The following is a 24,832-nucleotide window of genomic DNA, read 5'->3' as shown; positions in this document are numbered from 1 at the left end:
CCTGTTATTGACCAATTGTATCCTTAGTTTTTCTGCTGCCCTTTGAAGTTCTTGCAGTCATCAAGATGTTGTAACAGCCATTAAAATTTGAAATTTAAATATCAAATTACAGACTCAATTACCATTGGGCACACTTTGGGGAAAAACTGCTCTGCAAGGAATAATCCAGAACAAGAAATTTTACACTTGTGACATTCTCTTCCATACACACCATTCACTTTTTCTGGGAAGAAATTTTTTAGAAAGATCCATCGTGAACTGGTTTCTGTTACAATGATAGAATGATCAGTAGAATGATCAGTAGAATGATCAGTAGAATGGTAAAATGATCAGTAGAATGGTAGAATGATCAGTAGAATGGTAGAATGATCAGTAGAATAATCAGTAGAATGATCAGTAGAATGATCAGTAGAATGATCAGTAGAATGATCAGTAGAATGATCAGTAGAATTTTCAGTAGAATGATCAGTAGAATGGTCAGTAGAAGTTTCAGTAGAATGATCAGTAGAATCGTCAGTAGAATGATCAGTAGAATGATCAGTAGAATTTTCAGTAGAATGATCAGTAGAATGATCAGTAGAATGATCAGTAGAATGGTCAGTAGAATTTTCAGTAGAATAGTAGAATGTTAGTATAATGATATAATGTTTGTATAATGATAGAATGATCAGTAGAATGATAGAATGGTCAGTAGAATTATGGAATGATCTAATACTTCGTAATGCAACGTTGTACTACAGCGACTGAACACAAAGACTCACCACGAGATGGTTCTGGCGTACAGCGAGTTCTACCTGAGTCTCATCCTTCTCCAGAATTACCAGATGCTCAACTTTACCGGTTTCAGAAAAATACTCAAAAAACACGACAAGGTTGTATATTTATAGCTCTTTAACGTCTGTAGTTTAGAGCTTTATTCATGTTAATAAATATTGCTGTCTTATAAAATCTTACTCGGGTTAATAAATATTACCATCTGTATAGTTTATAATCTTATTTGGGTTAATAAATATTACCATCTGTATAGTTGATAATCTTATTCGGGTTATTAAATATTACCATCTGTATAGTTTATAATCTAATTCATTTTAATGAAAGTTTCCGATACAGTAATTTTTAGCGGAAACATGAGTATTGCAAAACCTCTGGTTGACCTTTGAACCCATGCTGGTATTAAATACAACTGTAAGCAGAGCAGAAGAATATCTACTCTGTCAGTTGGTAAACTGAATGATTCTTTCAACATATCACTGTTATGCGAGAAACTACTTGTGATTTTGTAGCCAAGTTCAAATAGTACATCTACATATTATACAGTTCAGAGAGTACATCCATGTATTATACAGTTCAGAGACTACACCTACATATTATACAGTTCAGTGGGTACATCTACTTATTATACAGTTCCAAGAATACATCTTCTTATTATACAGTTCAGAGAGCACATCTACATATTATACAGTTCAGAGATTACATCTACATATTATACAGTTCAGAGAGTACATCTACATATTATACAGTTCAGAGACTACATCTACATATTACACAGTTCAGAGATTACATCTACATATACAGTTCAGAGATTACATCTACTTATTATACAGTTCAGAGAGTACATCTACATATTATACAGTTCAGAGACTACATCTACATATTATACAGTTCAGAGAGTACATCTACTTATTATACGGTTCAGACAGCACATCTACATATTATACAGTTCAGAGACTACATCTACATATTTACAGTTCAGAGAGTACATCTACTTATTATACAGTTCAGAGAGTACATCTACTTATTATACAGTTCAGAGAGCACATCTACATATTATACAGTTCAGAGATTACATCTACATATTATACAGTTCAGAGAGTACATCTACATATTATACAGTTCAGAGACTACATCTACATATTATACAGTTCAGAGACTACATCTACATATTATACAGTTCAGAGAGTACATCTACTTATTATACGGTTCAGACAGCACATCTACATATTATACAGTTCAGAGACTACATCTACATATTATACAGTTCAGAGAGTACATCTACTTATTATACAGTTCAGAGAGTACATCTACTTATTATACAGCTCAGAGAGCACATCTACATATTATACAGTTCAGAGATTACATCTACATATTATACAGTTCAGAGAGTACATCTGCATATTATACAGTTCAGAGACTACATCTACATATTACACAGTTCAGAGATTACATCTACATATTATACAGTTCAGAGAGTACATCTACTTATTATACAGTTCAGAGAGCACATCTACAATTGTAACGGAAAGTAAATCTTTACAGAAAAGCAACTGCTCAGTTGCTTAGCAGCTGTGAGAGTCTAGAACTTGCAGGAGAAGATGACAGTGTCTTTAGTAGTACACTTTTTGATAGCTGATGTACTGAGTTTGCTAGTGCAAGTGATCCTTACTCATCTCACATTTTTTCTTAAAGTCGTTTTTGTTGGTAAGCGTATCATATAACATTGAAAAATCTTAGACGAAAATATTTTCCACATTTTTTATCATGATTATTTAAAGTTTTGCCAAATACCGTACATCTGGCAACATATTCTACAACAAGATTCTACAACGTGATTCTACAACGTGATTCTACAACGTGATTCTACAACATGATTCTACAACGTGATTCTACAACGTGATTCTACGACGTGATTCTACGACGTGATTCTACAACGTGATTCTACAACATATTCTACAACGTGATTCTACAACGTGATTCTACAACGTGATTCTACAACGTGATTCTACAACGTGATTCTACAACGTGATTCTACAACGTGATTCTACAACGTGATTCTACAACGTGATTCTACAACGTGATTCTACAACGTGATTCTACAACGTGATTCTACAACGTGATTCTACAACGTGATTCTACAACGTGATTCTACAACGTGATTCTACAACGTGATTCTACAACGTGATTCTACAACGTGATTCTAAAACGTGATTCTACAACGTGATTCTACAACGTGATTCTACAACGTAAATAATCCGTTTCAGGAACGTTTTCGTTATAAGGATTTTAGGTTATACGAACAGTAAAATACATGTGAATTGCTTCCGTTCCAAGATCTTTTTAAACTCGCTCCTTTAGGCTTGCAAAGAGGAAAAACTTGAATTTACTTTTTTAATTTGTGGGCGGTACCGTAACTGCAGTATTATTAGTTTGCCATTTATGATCAATCTCGCTGGTTTTTATAGAAAGCGATGGCGGTATTTTTACAATAAGTTGGTGGGAGCGCCCATCTTTGACATTCATTTACAACGATTTATTCATTTATCTATAGCTAAATACATGTAAGTACAAATAGCTATTTGAACTCTTCAAAATAAAACTAATTACAAATATTTTATACGTCTGAAAGAAAGCAAAGCAACAAAATTATTTACGAAAAAAGCATCCATATGTATCCAGGGGTCAAGGTTAGGATAAAAGAGAACTTTCGACCATACTCCAATTCGTAACATTCGGATTGGTGGACTGACGCTGTAACACCTGAACAATGTGCGGCTACCCTATTCTATGTTTTGTCGACACATTTGACGTGCTAGTATGACCTAATATGACATTTGACATAGTATGGTATATTATAGTATGATATATTATGGTATGGTATATTATAGTATGGTATATTATAGTATGGTATATTATAGTATGGTATATTATAGTATGGTATATTATACAGTAGTATGGTATATTATACAGTAGTATGGTATATTATACAGTAGTATGGTATATTATACAGTAGTATGGTATATTATACAGTAGTATGGTATATTATAGTATGGTATATTATAGTATGGTATATTATAGTATGGTATATTATAGTATGGTATAATCAGTATACCATGGTATATTATAGTATGGTATATTCAGTATACCATGATATATTATAGTATGGTATATTCAGTATACCATGGTATATTATAGTATGGTATATTCAGTATACCATGGTATATTATAGTATGGTATAATCAGTATACCATGATATATTATAGTATGGTATATTCAGTATACCATGGTATATTATAGTATGGTATATTCAGTATACCATGGTATATTATAGTATGGTATAATCAGTATACCATGATATATTATAGTATGGTATATTCAGTATACCATGGTATATTATAGTATGGTATATTCAGTATACCATGATCTACAACGTGTTACAGTTCACGAGTTACAGTTCACGAGTTACAGTTCACGAGCTACAGTTCACGAGTTACAGTTCACGAGTTACAGTTCACGAGTTACAGTTCACGAGTTACAGTTCACGAGCTACAGTTCACGAGTTACAGTTCACGAGTTACAGTTCACGAGTTACAGTTCAAGAGTTACAGTTCACGAGTTACAGTTCAAGAGTTACAGTTCACGAGTTACAGTTCACGAGCTACAGTTCACGAGTTACAGTTCACGAGTTACAGTTCACGAGCTACAGTTCACGAGTTACAGTTCACGAGTTACAGTTCACGAGTTACAGTTCACGAGTTACAGTTCAAGAGTTACAGTTCACGAGTTACAGTTCACGAGTTACAGTTCACGAGTTACAGTTCACGAGTTACAGTTCACGAGTTACAGTTCACGAGCTACAGTTCACGAGTTACAGTTCACGAGTTACAGTTCACGAGTTACAGTTCACGAGTTACAGTTCACGAGTTACAGTTCACGAGTTACAGTTCACGAGTTACAGTTCACGAGTTACAGTTCACGAGTTACAGTTCACGAGCTACAGTTCACGAGTTACAGTTCACGAGTTACAGTTCACGAGTTACAGTTCACGAGTTACAGTTCACGAGCTACAGTTCACGAGTTACAGTTCACGAGTTACAGTTCACGAGTTACAGTTCACGAGTTACAGTTCACGAGTTACAGTTCAAGAGTTACAGTTCACGAGCTACAGTTCAAGAGTTACAGTTCACGAGCTACAGTTCAAGAGTTACAGTTCAAGAGTTACAGTTCACGAGTTACAGTTCAAGAGTTACAGTTCACGAGCTACAGTTCACGAGCTACAGTTCAAGAGTTACAGTTCACGAGCTACAGTTCAAGAGTTACAGTTCACGAGTTACAGTTCACGAGTTACAGTTCAAGAGTTACAGTGCCAACATAAAACAATTAGCAGTTTATAAAACAATATGACAGGTTTATGATTGTACACCCTAATTCGTTTTAGCTTAGTTTTTCAACCTTAAACCTAAAACAGTTGCTCCGATTATCTTATCTTAGTATCAAGAAAGGAGATGTATTCTTTTTTTGAGAATAAGTTTAAAGGTCGTAGTGGGTGATGTTAAAGCGAAGCTATCTGCTAATGAATGATTTTTGTTAAACATTCTTATGTTGAGTCATAAAATTTTAGGTTACAGAAGTATCAGTTTTGTCGTAGCTAGCTAACATGTACATGCATGTTTTACCTTTGCTTGGAAAACGACTATGATTTCGAACAGTTATTTGATGGTTGTAGCTAGTGGTTTGATGTTTTGAAATGGCTTCAGAAAACTGTTGTGGAGTGACAATAGCACTTGAAAGGGTATTATTAGATTGTGGTACACTGTATTTAAATACGGAGTAAAGGGAATGAGTTCTATTTCTACAATTGACATAAAATCTGCTCAGTGTTGCCGCTTTGCTGACTTATGTTGTGACAATTCTATTGTAGCTGTTTGAGACAAAGGAAGGCGCAGAATGGAGACAGTCCAACGTGGAAACAAGCATTTTCTTTACGAGTAAAGATGTTGCCAGTGTTATTGAACAAGTTGAGGTAGGTTACGTTCTTTTGCCGTTATTCGCCGAAAGAGGCTCTAGGTGCAATCTCTATGTAGGAAATTACAGTCATGCAACTCTCTTTCCGTTTTTATAAGTTGACTCGCAACAAAATTCCCATTACAGTTATTTGGTATCAAAGGATTCGCCATGTGTTGTTCTACTGTGTTTTAGGTACAAAATATGTGGAAATGTGATTACAAGGTCTTTAAAGCTCAAAAATGATTAGTTAATCGCAGCTATCATGAAATCAACATCATTCATCGAAATATTACCACAAATATATTTCAGGCATTCCATAAAACCATGTCTATTGTCTTTATGGGCCTATAATATTTCATCATCATTGTAACGCTGTCACCTTGAGCACTAATATCTCAAAACTTACGATAAAAAATCATTTAATTTTTTAACCTTAGTTCGAAGAAGTGCATATCATCCTCTGATAAACATGAGTAGCCTGTTGATCACCTGCGATAGTTGAAAAATGCTGCAGAAATTGTTTGCGCCATTTGGCAGGAAGTATGACTCACATGACCAGATTACGACTAGATGATTAGACCAGGCTAAAATGAAACTGTAAAGTAGCGAGCATCTATATTTGATATGGGCTTTTCGGTAGAACCCGAAGTGTTTGTTATAAACTAGTGCTACGAGACGTTTTACATTGAGCCTTTTATTGGCCTTAAATTTCACATGAGAACATCACGCGTCAAAATAATAACCAAACTGTCTGAGAGCATCATCAAAATAAAGACACTACAATCTACGGCTGTTTCGTGATGGCTGTGATTAACTGTTTGTTATGAGCGTTTATGAGTTTGTAATCACATTCCCACATATTCTATACCTACAACACAGCAGAGTAAGACATGGTGAACCTTTTGATACCAAATAACTGTAATGTGAATTTTGTTGCAAGTCAACCTTTAAGCATTTAGCTGTCACTCATGCATTTATGTCACGCTTCAGTGCTGCTACAACACCTATCATTGGATTAATGCCCTGGAAAATAACTCATTATTCATTAGATTCTCGGCTTGATTACTTGTTGATGCTAAATAGCAGACTATATGCAGGGCTGTTTAACTGTAGGAGACCTCTTCTAAACCTCTTCTGTTTCAAGGTGGTCAAGTGCTATTATAGTATACAGTGAAACTCGGATAACTCAAACTTCAAGGGACCGAGCAAAAGTGTTCGAATTATCAGAGTGTTCAAGTTATCAGAGCACTGTCACAAGTCCATGTATTTACTTATTTATTAGTAGATACATGAACATATACAAACTATAATATAAATCAAAAGCACAAATGGCTTGTTTCAAATTAAATGCTTCTAATGTAAAGTTTAAAACGTTTTTTATCAAAAAGTATAGAGATTTTTCTATCACTTGAGATTGGTTTGTTGTTTGAGGTGATGTTACTGCCAGGACGTTTTTTAGATTGACATTGGCAAAACTTGATCGTTGCTGAAATGCTCAAAAGAAAAGACATCTTTTTCTTTTGAGCGTTTTACCCACGATCAATTTTGCCGATTTTTCTTGAAGTTTATCCAAAGATTACCTTACTTTACCTGGCATTCGTTAAGAGCAACACTCCGAGGCAGTTCAATTAAAAGTTTTACGAGGTTTAACGGTACATTGTATATCACTAACGTTTTTTGAATGGATACTTATTGAATGTACACACGTATTCTGTGTTTAGGTCAAACGATGAATGGTTTTTTTTAGCTAAGACAACGTATACGTTTAATTACAATTTTTAAGACGTTTTAAACATTCAACATTCCGACGTTGATTCAACTCGGAATCCACGTCGGAAAACTATTCCTCACGGGCTAGCCGGGTCACGCACTCAAGGATTTTCGCCACGCAAATACAAAACAAAAACAACATGCTGTTTTTGTTTTGTATGTGCGTGGCGAAAATCCTTGCGCCCGTGACCCGGCTAGCCCGTCCTATTCATCGTATAGTAGTACGTATAAATCAAATTTCACCAAACCTTTAGAACAGTCGTTGACAAAAATATTTTGCCGATGGAGGTAGTAACGACGCTTATGAATTACGAAAAGTTGAGGTTTACCTCTATGGCTTGAAATAAAGTGATTTTCTAAAGCGATAACAACCGTTTCGGTAGCCGTTGGGCAAAAAACAGTTCGAATTAACAGTGTTGAGTTCGAGTTATATAGAGCCATTTATCATTGCGTGGGAACGGACCAAGCAAATCCAGTCGAGTCAACCATGTGTTCGCTATATCCGAGGGCGAGTTATCCATGTTTCACTGTATATTATATTCGTCTTAGCATAGGACACAAAGCACACTTGCAAAAAGGATTATTTATAAACGGTCACAGTTATCATTGATAAACAGTCACAGTTATCATTGATAAACAGTCACAGTTGTCATTGATAAACATTCATAGTTATCATTGATAAACAACCACGGTTGTCATTGATAAACAGTCACAGTTGTCATTGATAAACAATCACAGTTATCATTGATAGGCAGTCACAGTTATCATTGATAAACAATCACAGTTATCATTGATAAACAGTCACAGTTATCATTGATAAACAATCACAGTTGTCATTGATAAACAGTCACAGTGATCATAGATAAATGGTCACAGTTATCATTGATAAACAGTCATAAACATTTGACGGTTGGGCGATGAGCGCTTTGGAACTTTGTCAAGAGCAGAATTGAATAATTGAAAAGGACCTTTGAAATGTTATCATCAATAACTGATGAAAGGATGGCAACTGTCGACCCTAATGTTAAGAGCTGCATGCAATTCTTTAATTAGATTTATTCAGTCATTCATCACTTATGCGAGACTTAACTACTTCAAAGAATATTCGTAATTTTGGTTCTGAAGAGGTTTATTATGTTAGAAGTAGTTTTTTGTATGGTATTCTGGGTAACTAGCTGCTGCTAATTTGGCTTTTAGCAAATAACACATGGTATTTGATGAGTCTGTAGAGTGTTAACCTTCACCTTCCATTAACAACAGTTAACCAACTGTTAAGGATTATGGAAAAGTGGATGTGAGCTCCTCAACATCTTTTAAAGTTGTGGGTTTCCCTTAGGTATGAAATAACAAGCAAGTAAAAATGTTAATGCAAAGATTGCGTGTTGTTGTAGAACATCGTAACCAATGAACTGGAGGGGGGAGATCGAGGAAAAGCGATGAAAAGATTACGAGTTCCTCCATTGGGTGAAAAGCAAAACCCTCTCACCACTTTCCGAGTCGGCCTCTTTCTCGGCATCATGTCAGTTCTTCTAGTCATAGCTGTCATCTCCAGTAAGTTTTTATGTGCCACTTGCGTAAAGTTTGGATGAGACTAAGAGCTTGCTTTCCATAACATGAATTCGAGGAGGAATGACTGTCTAGGAAAGTTACTTTTCGACTGCTCAAATCGAGAACTTTCAAGAGCAGTTTGCAAAAGTCTGAAATTTAAACATATGAAAAGTGCCCATTTTTAGTCATGAAAAGAAACTCATAATTAAAGAATAGAGAAAGCATAATATTATTATGCTTTATTAGTTATCTTGAGGTGTTGACTGATGTTCTAAAAAAAGAATCAAGGAGATTGACCCACTAGAAGCTGAGATATAGCCAGCCAAACACAGGTCTACCTAATAAAGAATCAGAGAAAAACCCTTCGAAAATCCCGAGAACTGTGACGTATGAAATCGACGTAATGGTCATGTGCCGGAGTTGCGCACCCTTACCGCCGTTACGTAAAATGATTGTTTTGGCTACGAGATGTGAAACGCTTCTCGCGATAGTAAATAATTTACAGACTAGCTCTGGTTTCTCAGGAAAATCAAGCAAACATTGTGTGGTAAAGGCATTTGCCCACAACCCCTCGCCATGATTTTTCAAAACAGAAGAGCAGATTTTGACTATTGTGCTTCAAATTTTAACTCGATCTCCACGGATATGCTCCGAAGATCCTCTCTTCAACGAATGGCGCGTGTATAGTCTATATGCGACATCCGCGATTTGCAGTTTGTTTAGAATAAGAAATGGGAATGTGACTTTTTGTTCATTCATCATTTTTCTACTGTGTCTCTACTGCAGCATTCAGTTGATTTTCATGATTATCGTCACTATTAACAGACTGGAAGTTCACTACAGCCATAATCTTAAAAAGAATAACTTGACCGTGCTGCTCTTGCTGTAAGAAAAGAAAACAATAACTTTTGATTTGATTTTTCTATTGATCTATTATCTTATCTATGATTATTTTTTATGATTAATATAATAATCATAATGCATATTATACAAAATAATAATATAATTGCGTATAGAATAAATGATGTAACTAATATAATTTGTAGAAAATTCCAAATGATAACCGAGATTGATGATTGATTTAATTGATTCCATTTATTAGCTATAGTTAAAAAAATCTGAACAACGCTAAAGACGAGTCTGAATAGGGAAGCTAAGTAGGAGATAAATAAAACTGAGCTGAACTAGCAAAATAGCGAAATGTTGCGAAATAATAGATGCGTGTAATTATTTTATGCTAAAACTAATCTACACGTCAGAGGGACTGGTTCAGAATTCTCAGAGCAATGATTGTTAGGCCCAATTTGATTGTTCTATACTTCCAGGGATTAAACCAATTAAAACGCCGTGATTGTTATAGGAGAGCGCATTAGTTGGCTTAATTGACCAATGGCACACAAGTCGATTTCATACGTCATATATTGATGATTACCAAAACACTTATGTTTTTTTGGTAGACCTGTGTTTGGTTGGCTATATCTCAGCTTCTGGTTGGTCAATCTCCTTGATTCTTTTTTTATAACATCAGTCAACACCTCAAGATAAATAATAAAGTATAATAATATTATGCTTTCTCTATTCTTTAAAGGTCATTTTGAAAGCATCTTTAAATTGCATATTAACATTATTGTGTTTCATTTTTCATTAATGATTTTGATGTTGAGCGGAATGGAAGACCCGTGTTAGAGACAAAAACACTCACGAAGCTATTTTTTCAGCAAAACACAGATATATGAATTATGGAGGTCAAAACTGTCGACTAGCCAATACATGAACATGAGACAAATTAGTCTATATTGGCCATAGCTTTCACCTTTACGTACAAACACTGTAATAGGTATTTTAATATCATATTATGGATCTATATATATATGTACTAGGTGAATGCCCTGCATTGCACGGGTATGAAAAAAACAGCTTGTAAACAGCGTCACGTAATGTAGTTGCCATTGGCCAATTTGGGTATCCAGTATCTGTATTGCTAATCTTAAGGCCACTTACACTCTATCGCCGTTTGTCAGCGTTTTTTTTTGGCGTTCATTGTCGATTATGTGAACTGTGAATTGATGGCATCGACGAAACATCACGGACACGTCAAGAAAGTTTGCAGCTGTCAAACTTTCCAGATATTTCGCCGAGCATCGACGACCTCATTTCAAATGTGAATCATTTCGGCGATGGTAAGTCGCGATCGATGATAGAGTAATTTATTCATATTCGTTTATGATAGTCGCTGCGGGACTAGTTTTTGATTTTAACGCGTGAAAACAAAGAGGTTTCTTCACGAAAAAGTAAATAGGGTAAAATGATAAATGATTAAAAGGATAAATGAGAACACTACGTCACCGAGTACTTGCTGCTGCAAACGCGGATGGGTATGTGATAATGTGAACATGGTTATCATCGACAATCACTGAAGTATTGTGGCATCAATGCCAAAATACGGCGATATAGTGTGAGCCAGCCTTTACTAATAAGAGCCGTGAGAGCAAGCTTTAGTGATGTTGCGTGTAATATAGAGTCGCTATGCGTATTTTAACCCAAATAATTACTCAAATATAATAATAAGCCATTACTTGCTAATTATTTCACATTTACATTTAAACAACTTTGCAGTTGTTTTTATTTTTTCTTTCAATTTATTTCAACAAAACACTTATTTCATGATATGAAATTTAAAGTTACAGTTGTTTGAGGAAGTTTAAAAACTTTTACAGTTGTTTTATTTTTTGTCTCAATTTATTTGAACTGCCCAAAACACTTTTCTCATGACATGAAGTTTGAAAGTTAGAATGGCAAATGTTGTTATATGTTAAATGCAAATGAATTTTTTGTGCAAAAACTTTATTACCTGGGCAACACCAGGTAGCTCAGCTAGTGTTAATTAAAAATAAATTTTCTGTGCAAAGACTTTTTTATTACCCTGGCAATGCAGGGCATTCAGGTGGTGTATGTATACCACCTGGTTTACGAACAACCGGAAATAGAAGTTAACAAAAATGTGAAAAGCATCGTGTTTCACAGAGTTAATAGAATTCATAAAGTTCCAATTAATATGGCATTTTAGGGTGTGAAAACGGAAAAGGATATACATGTCATGTAGTAAGAGCGATAAATTGAAAGAGCCTGTGTGGTCTCGTGATTAGATAATTGGAATGCAAACCTATGGGGTCTTATGCAATCTTATCGAGTTCAGTCCAGCAAAAGTCCTTTTCAAAAGTGAATTATTTAATTTTACATTGTAAATATCACATGACTTAGGACTGTAGATAGAACTTTGTCTTTGGTTCATCACTTAATTAAAGGTTGACTTGCAACAAAATTCACATTACTGTTATTTGATATGAAAAAATTCACCATGTCTTACTCTGTTGTGTTGTAGGTGCAAAATATGTGGAAAGGTGATTACAAGCTCTTAAAAGCTAAAAAACGAACAGAAAATCGCAGCCACACGAGACCGCCGTAGTTTGGATTCTCTTTCCAAAACGGCTAAAATGTGACGTAGCTGTGTGAGATGGTTTCTGTTTACACTTTCTTGCAACCTTATTCGTCGAAATATTTTCACAAATATACTTCACGCATTCAATAAAACTATGTCTATTGTTCTTACGCGTCTGTTTTATCGTCATCGTAATGCTGTCACTTTTAGCACTGATATCTTATAACTTACTGTAAAAATTCGTTCAATTTTTTAGCCTTAGCTTGAAGGAGTACATATCATTGTCTGATAATCATGACGAGCCTGTTGGTCACTTGTGATAATCGAAAAGTGCTGCAGAAATTATTTGCGAAGTATTGGGTCACATGATCAGATTATGACTTACCAATTAGACCAGGCCGAAACAAAACTGTAAAGTAGCGAGCATCTATATTTGATACGGGGTCTTAGGTAAAACCCGAAGTGTTTGTCATAAACTATTGCTACGATAAGTTTTATATTGAGCTTTTTATTGGCCTTTCAATTAACGTGAGAATATACGTGACAAGACAATAGCCAAATTTGGTGGTTACGTCATCGAAATAAAGAGATTCCAATCTACGGCGGCTTTTCGTTTTTGAGCTTTTAAGAACTTGTAATCACATTTCCACATATTTGGCACTTACAACACAACAGAGTAAGACATGGTGAATCTTTTGATACCAAATAACTGTAATGTGAATTTTGTTGCAAGTCAACCTTTAAGAATATTGTTGAAATCCTAATCTGTGATGTTGCATGCAAATGATTACACGTTGAGTTGGTTGGCTGTCAGTTCACCTTCAGTAGTAACTACTAGTTTGCAATCACGCATTGCCTCTCTCATTGAAATCAGCTAAGGCAACGAGTTGGTGATACGAAATCTTCATCTCATACTGATTTTATCTAATACTAGCTGTGCCACCCGGCGTTGTCCGGGTAATAGAAAAACCTTTGGACAGAAAATTGATTTGTATTTAATTTATAACAACATTTGCCATTCTAACTTACAAACTACTGTACATATCATTAGAAAAGTGTTTTGTTTTATAAACAATGAGAAGTAGTGAGAGTTGCTCGCTATTAGCCTGCGTGCTATTAACCAGTACGTTTAATAATATTATTTTAGGGTGTTAAGTATTAGTTTTAAGTAGAGCTGCACAATGATTAATTAAACGATTAACGGGCGGCCAATACAAATAAACGATTAATTAAGTTGGACCAATTAATCTTCAATTAAAATGCAAAATGCAGGTGATGATCTTGATGTGGTTCCTTTCCTTGTACTGTTTAGTACCATACGTTAGTAATACTAACGTAGCAGGTTACTACCATTTAATTTACTAACAAATAAATATTATGACAAGCAACACTTTCTTACCAATAAATTAAACCACAATTATTTTGCACTCAACTATGAAAACACAGTGAGTCGCTAACAGACCTGCCAACCCAAGAGTGGGGCAATGCGTGAGATTTGGTTTTGGGGCAGTTGATGTATCAATGATAGTATATATAAAGTTGTGGAAATTGGGGCAAAAATCTCACGCATTTCTCACGCATTTTCATTTTTTCTTTGGGGTGATTGCGTGAGTCTCACGCCCAATGCGTGAGAGTTGGCAGGTATGGTCGCTAACATTAAACTTGTTTATACAATGCACAAGCGCCGTGCCGATCTAGCTGTAAGCGACCATGTTGTTAGTTATTTGAACATGTTTCTAGGTAATAGCAACAACAGCGATTTCAGTATCATTTAATACGTATTTTACAGATTATTTTTGTTTATTTTTAAAAACTTTTCAAAGTAAATTATACACGTATTTTCATTTTTCAAAAAATCACAATCATATTTCAGCTTCAAAATATTAGTAATATAAGATTGACACTTTATTGGAACATGAATGCAGAACAATGTCTTCCCCCTAGGTAGCGCATTTCTGTCAGTTGTTGGAAGCGTAAACAAGAAAGCGAAGTGCAGTATACGCCAGAAAGAATTTGCTTACCACCACAGCACATCATCATTAAGATATAATTTAATTAATTCTCATCCGATCCGCAGAAGTCATCCACCAGCTGTTGCAGACAATAACTAATACTACTGACTACCGACACTACTGTCCCCTGTGAGCGGCTATTCTCTAAAGCTGGCAATATTGTAATTAAGAAGAGGGCATCTCTATATTTAGATAATGTGGATAAACTGCTACCTCAACTCTTTGCTGACTTAATTACAGACGGTTCCCTACTTACGAACATTCGAGTTACGAACAACGGTACATACGAACGCATGTACGTTGTTCGTAACTCGATTAACTTTTGAATTATTTGTTTGAACTTTGTTTGAACTTTACATACGTATTGTAAAGAGATTTGCCGGCCTTTACTTGGCAAGATCTCTACTAATAAATAAAGATAAGAGAGTGCCTGTGGTTTCATTCAGCTTTTAATTAGCGAAGGAAATTTCACCAGCCGATGAGCATACAGCTATCTGCTCTGCTCAACTAATAAATGAGCGCACTCATTTATATGTATACAATACTATCAACCGTTCCGGCTAACGGCAAACGGTAAGAACGCCGGCTAACAAGGTGAATGAATAGGACCGCTAGCGCGTTGGTATGACAACAATATAAGTGACGATAAGTGATGGTGTTATGACGGTATATCAGATAAAACAATAGCATAACGAGTGAAACAACGATATAATAAACGAACAACACATACAAAAAATAAGACAACAACAATAAGTGATAGCATAACGATTAAAACAACCATATAATAGAAAGGACAAGACATACAATAAATAAGAAATGCAGTGTCATGGCCCGGCGTCCACCAAAGTATTATTTCCATTTTATTAAATATTTTTTTCAGTACAAACCAATACAGGTTAATTATTCAAGCCTTAAACATACTTATATAAACCTTCAATATACTTATATAGGCCTTAAACATAAATTATAATACAAAATATAGCACTGAAGCAACTTACGAACAAATTCACCTTACGAACAATCGTTTGGAACGTAACTCGTTCGTAGGTTGGGAACCGTCTGTATAGACTTTCATAGACAGTTTTCATACACATAATAATTATTACATTGTAACTTATGTACATCGTACATAACATGTACTACTGCTAACAATTGTCTAATATATAATTAATTTATATGTAGCTGTATTATTTGTTTTTGAATATGCAGGTTTTTGCTAGATTAATTCTAAGATTAATCGAAGATTAACTGGTTCAGACCAGTTATTAATCGTGATCAATTTTTATAATCGTTGTGCAGCTCTAGTTTTAAGTGTTAAGTGAGTCAAGTATCTTACGTAGACTAGTTGATCATCAGTACAGTGAGTCAAATATCTTACGTAGACTAGTTGATCATCAGTACAGAGAGTCAAGTATCTTACCTAGACTAGTTGATCATCAGTACAGTGAGTCAAGTATCTTACCTAGACTAGTTGATCATCAGTACAGTGAGTCAAGTATCTTAGACCAGTTGATCATCAGTACAGTGAATCAAGTATCTTAGACCAATCGATCATCACTACAGGGAGTCATACTTCATAGCTTGTTTGCAATCAGTGTTAGTGTTCAATAGTGCGTTACAACATTGCCCATTGCTATGGTTACTGCTTTTTTCTTATAAATGTACCAACTGTTACTGCATTTTCAACATGCCTAAAGTTAGGCAAGTCATACCCAGTTTTTTTATAAGGTTCAACGGGACCCTTCTAGTTGAGTTTCAGTCACTTGATCTGAATAAAAAAGACTGGGACTTGAGGGATAGAATCAAAGATTGCTCATGTATAAATAATGTTACGGAATGTTTTGTAAGCTATAAGAATAGGGCTCGTATTCCTTGTTAAGCTGCAATATTGTTAAAACTTATGAGTTTCATTTTTGGTGGGATTTTAAAATTCTCTGAATTGATTACATTGCACCAATGAACTAAAACATTAGAGATACAGCTGTAAGTTTTGCAGATCCGTATGGTAAGTTGTCAGGTCTATGAGAGTTACTTAAAGTTGTAAGTATTATAAATATTAGGTAGAAATGCCACACAGAGTAGCACAAACGTTGAGCTTGGGCTAGACTGCTCTATGGAAAGTTTCACTCTCTTGAATAACACGTGTCATGTCATGTAGCGCAGTATAATATGAGGTTGATGAAGTCGAATTATTTTTTGCTTCGAGAGCCATGCAAATGCTCAGATGTCTGCATCTTTTAAGCAAGTAGAAAATTATGTTTATATTTCAGTGTTCTATGTGAAACTACCATTATCTTGGCAAATATCTGTCCGGCTATATCGAGGACCTCTTCTCATTATTCTTTTTCTCCTCCTTATCGGAGGCAATACTTATGGCTGGGGTAGCTCCGGCGTCAACCACGTCCTTATCTTCGAGCTTGATCCTCGCCATCACCTAACCTACCAGCAGTTCCTCGAGGTTAGCCTTCTATTTCCTTGCATTTCCTCAGCTTTCGGCTAATTTACCACGCAAAACATGTATAGGCTATGCATCATTACTTATTAATCATAGTGTATCATTACTTATTAATCATAGTGCATCATTACTTATTAATCATAGTGTATCATTACTTATTAATCATAGTGTATCATTACTTATTAATCATAGTGTATCATTACTTATTAATCATAGTGCATCATTACTTATTAATCATAGTGCATCATTACTTTTTAATCATATTGCATATTTCTACATGAAACTCAGAATTTTTGTCCGCTGTTGTTCCTTATGCTTACACGTTTCCTGTGTTTGTACGCTTCCCAGGTATCTCTTGTCATAGTTGTTATCATATGAAAGGGATACTAGTCGACTGACTTGTATACAGTCAGGTGACCAGCTCTCATAACGATTATTTGGCGCTTGTGTTTGCATAGGGGAATAGTAAAGTATCGACATTGAAAGTTAATACTTTTCAAGGTATTTATTGTAAATGAAAGTTGTCATAAAACGAATACTTTGTAATTAGTGTGATCAATAAACAGATCATTTACCTAAGATGAACTTCTCTAGAAATACTTCAGGTTACATGCGCACTACTAGAGCAATTGTTTCATATATTACTGTAGAAATTTCGAAATCAAATGTTGAAAATAAATTTAAAATTTAATTTCCATGGTATAAACATGAAAATGTGGTAATCAAAATGGTAATCAATGGAAAGAGGAGTAAGGAAAAACGAATGGAAAGAAGAGTATAACGTGACTCGGACGAATGGAAAGAGGAGTATAACGTGACTCAACACGAATGGAAAGAGTAGTATAACGTGACTCAACACGAATGGAAAGAGGAATGTAACATGACTCAACACGAATGGAAAGAGTAGTATAACGTGACTCAACATGAATGGAAAGAGGAATATAACATGACTCACCACGAATGGAAAGAGTAATATAACGTGACTCAACACGAATGGAAAGAGGAATATAGCATGACTCAACACGAATGGAAAGAGTAGTATAACGTGAATCAACACGAATGGAAAGAGGAATATAACATGACTCAACACGAATGAAAAGAGTAGTATAACGTGACTCAACACGAATAGAAAGAGGAGTATAAAGTGACTCAACACGAATGGAAGGAGTAGTATAACGTGACTCAACACGAATGGAAAGAGGAGTATAACATGACTCAACACGAATTGAAAGAGGAGTATAACGTGACTCAACATGAATGGAAAGAGGAATATAACATGACTCAACATGAATGGAAAGAGGAGTATAACGTGACTCAACACAAATGGAAAGAGGAGTATAACGTGACTCAACATGAATGGAAAGAGGAGTATAACGTGACTCAACACAAATGGAAAGAGGAGTATAACGTGACTCAACATGAATGGAAAGAGGAGTTTAACGTGACTCAACACGAATGGAAAGAGGAGTATAACGTGACTCAACACGAATGGAAAGAGGAGTATAACATGGCTCAACACGAATGGAAAGAGGAGTATAACATGATTCAACATGAATGGAAAGTGGAGTTTAACGTGACTCAACACGAATGGAATTGTTTGTAATACTTGTTACCAACGCAAGGTATCGAATGTAAAAGGATGATAGAGATATTATAAGTTATGCAACTTACTCAGACTGGGGCAAGTATACCCTAGTATTTCATCTACTACTCGTATGTCATCTAATAATATGGATATATTTGACATTTAATCTTTTAGCAACGTTTTTGTTTTCATTCAGGAAAGTTTCAATGTTTCATGTTGAAATTTTAAGCTTGATTAGCCAAAAATATATGCCCACATTTTCGGCCATATGTTTGCTCATATTGGACATTATATTATGTATGTTGAGGAGATCATTCATAGATGTATGGCTGTAGCTTTATGAATTAGTGCATGTTTTAGTTAAATCTATTCTGGTTGTTTACCACTGTCAGTTTACAGTGAGTGACCAATCAATTTCAAATACTTATAGTTGAAAGCATGGTAGTGGTAATCCTCTTGCAGTCTTAGTTTTAAATCGGTAACAATTCATTTTTGCTGACATGGAATATAATTGAGCTCGGTGTAACTTAACACACGCAGCAGGTAACACATCAAGCTCTTTACTAAGAACTCGATACTGTTACCCGAACTTAGCAAGTTACTATTTTCATTGCTTGCAAAATTCGTTCCAGATGCCAAATTCAGCTAATTGGGTTAAATCATAGTAGTTATCCTCATCTTCGTGTATCACAAGCTTAGACTCCAAGTAACTCAAGCAAGCAAAGAAATTCAATGACTCGATGTAGGGTAATGAACGGTTGGCCTCTGGAGATTCGATGCTGATTGCCGTACATTGCTGACGTAAATTGCTAAGGGATAGGATTAGGGGGTTGCTTCTCCCGTATGTCTTGCACTAAAAGTTTTATCACTCTTCATTATTGAGGCAAAATTTATTGAGGCACCTTGGATGAGTTGTTAGCAAGTGGATAACCCCCATTACTGTTAGGTAAATGGATCAATTCATCCAGCAATTTTATTATTGTGGTTTATGGTTCAGGGCTTATGAAATTGCAAGAGGTGAAAACCCAGCCAAATATTAAGCATTTCATGTGTGTCCTTCCTTATTCTCTTTATCTGATATACTAAGAATGTTTGTATCAGTATCTTTTCTAGAATGTGTGTCTGTGTGTCTGGGTCATTTTTAGTGTCATAGATATTAAGCAGGTTTTATTTTTCAGCACCCCAATTTATGTTCATAAATGAGTACTGGAGTGGGTATATACAGTTTAAAGTGCAGTTTGATTTCCATGTAGCATTCAATCGATGGGTCGGTGTTATGAAACTCATGCTAGGCTATTAGTTATGAAACTTATGCTAACTTCTTCAATGAGAATTCTAGTGTCCTGAAACTAGTCATTTTTGTTTTGCAAATTTATTGCCGGTTATGAAATTCAACGGAATGGCTTCAAACCAAGTCTTTTAGCAGTTTTTAAATGTTTTTATTTAGCTGGTAGAATTGATAAATTAGCTCATTCCATACATGTCTCTTACGTGTTATCATGTATATTATATGCCTCGTCTCATGTTTCTATGCTGGTATGCAAGCAACATGGTTGATCTTCTTTTACCTGTTTTTATTTTAATGGCTTCTTTTGCTCGACAGATAAGAGTTGGCTCTCATGTATCAGTATGCACATTCCTGTCTCAAATTCCTACCTTAAATTGTCAGAGCCAATTTCATGTGCCTGGGTATATGACAGTAACATGAATAGATATGGAGCCACAATTCTTGACATAGATAAATATCAAAATAAAATAACCATAGACATGGCCTCATAGACATGCCCTCATAGACATGGTCTCACAGACATGCCCTCATAGACATGCTCTCACAGACATGCTCTCATAGACATGCTGTCATAGACATGGTTTCATAGACATGGTCTCGTAGACATGGTCTCGTTGAAATGCTCTCATAGACACGCTCTCATAGACATGGTCTCGTATACATGCTCTCATAGACATGGTCTCATAGACATTCTCTCATAGACACGGTCTCACAGACATGCCCTCATAGACATGGTCTCACAGACATGCTCTCATAGACATGCTCTCATAGACATAGTCTCGTAGACATGCTCTCATAGACATGCTCTTATAGACATGGTCTCATAGACATGCTCTCATAGACATGCTCTCATAGACATGCTCTCATAGACATGGTCTCATAGACATGGTCTCATAGACATGGTCTCATAGACATGGTCTCATAGACATGGTCTCATAGACATGGTCTCGTATACATGCTGTCATGGACATGCTCTCATAGACATTTTTCCATAGTCATGGTCTCATAGACATGCTCTCATAGTCATGGTCTCATAGACATGCTCTCATAGACATGCTCTCATAGACATGCTCTCATAGACATGCTCTCATAAACATGGTCTCATAGACATGGTCTAATAGACATGGTCTCGTAGACATTAGCACACAATGGCTGAGTACATACCCCACCTTCTTCCTTTTCTTTTGACTCCCTTGCATAATTAGGTCCCTCACGCTTTTTATTTTCTTGAACATGCAAAAACTTCATCTAATAGCTCTTGGTACTTAGCTTTTGTCTATTTTAAGCCTTAATCGGTTAGTAACCAGAGTCTGTACGTCAGAGAGATTTTTAATCTCCTAGCTGGTGCCTCAATAACAAGGATCAACCACTCGGAGTCCAACATCTTACCCTTTTATTTTCTTCATTCCAGGTATTTGACACTTGATATATGGCATGTGACAAAACACATGTTTGTTGTAGGCTGGAGGGTTTTTTGCGGTGGTCTGGGGACTCAGTCTTATCGTTTACTTGTTCAGTCCGGTACTAGGAATCCCCCTGTTAGTCAATCCCCTCTGGATGGCTGTCTTCATGTTGGCCTATCTGCTAAACCCTCTACCCGTGCTGCATCATCAGTCTAGACGTTGGCTGCTCACTGTTCTTGTAAGTTCCTTATCCACATACTAGAGAGACGACTTCATACCTGACTTGTACCTTACTCCTGTAACTCTGCCCTTTTACAGGCCGAGCAAATTTCACCTATATTTTGCCCTCTTCCGGTGGAGCGATGGTAAACCTTTTAGATGGAATATATCTGCTAACTTTCTTCTATCTTGTCAATGATCTGTAAATAAAATATGCATTAGGAAGCTGAATAATATCTCTATGAGTTATCTATTTATTGCAATTAGTCTGCAATTATATTATAGCCTGTGCCTTGCTTTGTAATCTGTTAGAGCTTTCAATTTCTTATTTCATTCTAAATTTGAAGGCATATTTATATTTGATGGTTATATTTAACAATGTTGACTAAAAGCTCGTTGCACTCATTGATATGTGTGTTACAGTTTTCAGCCAAAACTAGCTTTTTATGTGCAATAGAAGAGGAGTTATGTGCTTCGGGCCGTTGTAAGCTGTGCTAAGATAACACAAGAATGCCATTAAATCTTCTATCTATATATATGTATATATTTCTCAAAATTTGTCATCATTATATATGTCTGGCTATAGCTATCGCAATCGTGGATTAAAGAGTCCGCATCGAAAAATATTTGATCTCAGACTCTCCCGTTCGCCTGTCTGATGCCCTACCAAGTTAGTTACACAAGCATGATATATTCGCTAGGCGATATATTCGCTAGGCGATATATTAGCTAGGCGATATATTCGTTAGGCGATATATTCGTTAGGCGATATATTCGCTAGGCGATATATTCGCTCGGCGATATATGTCGCTATATGGGCGACAATACTCTACCATACTATACCGCTTTAGGTTGATTGCTTAACATCACGATAAGCTGGTAGCTCTTATTAGTAAGCATACTCAAATTATCCATTGGCAATGTGCCAGGCTATTAGCAAGTGGCAGGCAACTCTCAATACATCTCACTGTTTATAAACTTATTTTTATTACCCGGGCAATGCCAGTTAGCACAGCTAGTAATATGCTATAAATCTGCATATTTATAAGTTATTTAATGATAATCGATCAAATCCTACAAATATATATTCATGAACAAGTGACATATATGAACCATACTTCTATTACATACAGAAACAAAAATTAACATTTTTAAAAACAAAAGTGTTTGCATCGTTTGCTCGGATAGCTGCGTTCTGATTGTTGCTTTTGATAGAATGAGCTTCTTCTGGTTGTCCAATACCTTCCACAATGTCTTCTGACCTCAACTCTTTTTCTGCACTGCTGAGCTAGTCGATATCAGTGTCCAAACGTTTTTTGACGGAGCAGCACTTTTACCCGTTGCATTTAGCACAAATGCAACGCGTAAAAGTTTTGCTTGCTAAACGCAACCTTCACTCTAAAACTAGTCGTTCATCTAATACAGTAAGTGTAAACCATTTTTATATACATGTATGTCCTTCGAAGTATTAGGACTGCTTTGAACAAGGAACTACTATTACCATGAGTCAGTTATTAGTTATTACTCCGGTGTTGCTTTTTAAAGGTTGACTTGCAACAGAAGTCGCATTACAGTTATTTGGTATCAAAAGATTCACCATGTCTTACTCTGCTGTGTTGTAGGTGCAAAATATGTGGAAATGTGATTACAAGCTTTTGAAAGCTAAAAAATGAAAAGCCGCTGTAGATTGGAATCAGTTTATTTAGTAATGACGTAGTCATTACATTTGGTTATTGTTTTGTCACATGATGTTCTCACGTGAATTGAAAGGTCAATAAAAAGCTCAATATAAAACTTATCGTAGCACTAATTTATGACAAACACTTCGGGTTTTACCGAAGACCCCGTATCAAATATAGAAGCTCGCTACTTTACAGTTTTGTTCCGGCTTGGTCTAATCGTCTAGTCGTAATCTGATCATGTGATCCATACTTCGCGAATAGTTTCTGCAGCATTTTTCGATTATCACAGGTAACCAACAGGCGCGTTATGTTTATCAGACAATGATATGTACTCCTTCGAGCTAAGGTTAAAATATTAAACGAATTTTCACGGTAGGTTATAACATATCAGTGCTGAAAGTGACAGCATTACAATGACGATAAAATAGACACATAAGAACAATAGACATGGTTTTGAATAGACTTCGTGAAAGTGTAAACAGAAGCCATCTTGTACAACTACGTCCCATTCGAGCTGTTTTGGAAAGAGATTCTAATCTACAGCGGTATGGTGATGGCTGCGATTAACTGTGCGTTTTTTAGCTTTTAAAGGTCCGGCCACACGTAACGAATTATTCGTTCAATTTGACCGAATTCACGAATTTCACCGAATTCACAGATTTATTGGGCCGAATATCACACAATTGTCTGAGCTGTGCATGCACACCGAATTTGTCAACGAAACGTGTTTAATTGGCTAACCAATTCTTTTAGCGAGCACGATTCTAGCAGCTCTGACAATTGGTATAGTCCAAGACACATACGACGGCAATTAAAGTATCACCGCGATATGACCTGATACATACGATGCAACTGCCTAGATGCGCTAGAGATAGCGACTGTTTCTGCGACGGAGCTTTTGCTGCATAAAAAGAAATGATTATTATTGAAAAAAAACAAGATGGCATATTCCAGCCAACCACACTTCCACCAATCACATCACAAAATCTTTAAACATATTGCCTGATCCTAAACTTGCCCGTTTCTCCATTCGTGTTCCAAGTTTTAAATCCTGAATTAACTATGCCCAGAATATTTGTCTTTATTCTTCCACACATTACAAGAATCATTTTGTATTTCATGACAATAACACACTACATCCACCATCAAATGTTTATGAGCTTTCTGTTACTACAACCTATAATTCACCATTCCGGCTCCTCCACAATACTATTAGACTACCTACTTTTAAAACTTTATTCAACTTACCCAACAATTCGTGATTTCTTTATATTTATTTTTGGCATGTCATGATGTAACGTAATAGCATGTTGATGATTATTAATGCCAATCAAAATTTTACATACATAGATACATATATTTGTATGTATGTTCGTATGTATATTTGTATGTATGTTCGTATGTATGTTCGTATGTATGTTCGTATGTATGTTCGTATGCATGTTCATATGCATGTTCGTATACATGTATCTTCGAATGGATCTTCGTATGTATCTTCGTATGTATGTTCGTATAAACAAATGCACATTTGAGTAATATTGGTATGTTGGCTCAGTTCCAGTTAATTGTATATTGTTGACTAAGCCTGAAGGCTTATTTGAAATAAATAATTTTATTTACCCTAGGACACTTATGTATTCGTGTCATCTA

At 35.6% G+C, this 24,832-nt stretch overlaps 1 protein-coding gene across 3 annotated transcripts in view; it reads left to right on the top strand.

Annotated features, from left to right (window-relative positions):
• Positions 1 to 24,832, top strand: part of LOC137407358 (solute carrier family 53 member 1-like) — a 78,548-nt gene that overhangs the window by 20,807 nt on the left and 32,909 nt on the right. For all 3 annotated transcript variants that reach the window (XM_068093986.1, XM_068093984.1, XM_068093985.1), the window contains exons 5-9: positions 741 to 872; positions 5,696 to 5,797; positions 8,943 to 9,102; positions 16,821 to 17,008; positions 21,340 to 21,519. In XM_068093986.1, the coding sequence (XP_067950087.1) occupies positions 741 to 872; positions 5,696 to 5,797; positions 8,943 to 9,102; positions 16,821 to 17,008; positions 21,340 to 21,519 (762 nt within the window). The remainder of the gene's footprint in view (positions 1 to 740; positions 873 to 5,695; positions 5,798 to 8,942; positions 9,103 to 16,820; positions 17,009 to 21,339; positions 21,520 to 24,832) is intronic.

The sequence above is a fragment of the Watersipora subatra genome, chromosome 10 (genome assembly GCF_963576615.1).
Source record: "Watersipora subatra chromosome 10, tzWatSuba1.1, whole genome shotgun sequence".
Taxonomy (NCBI): Eukaryota; Metazoa; Bryozoa; class Gymnolaemata; order Cheilostomatida; family Watersiporidae; genus Watersipora; species Watersipora subatra.
This window is presented reverse-complemented; position numbering and strand designations above follow the sequence as displayed.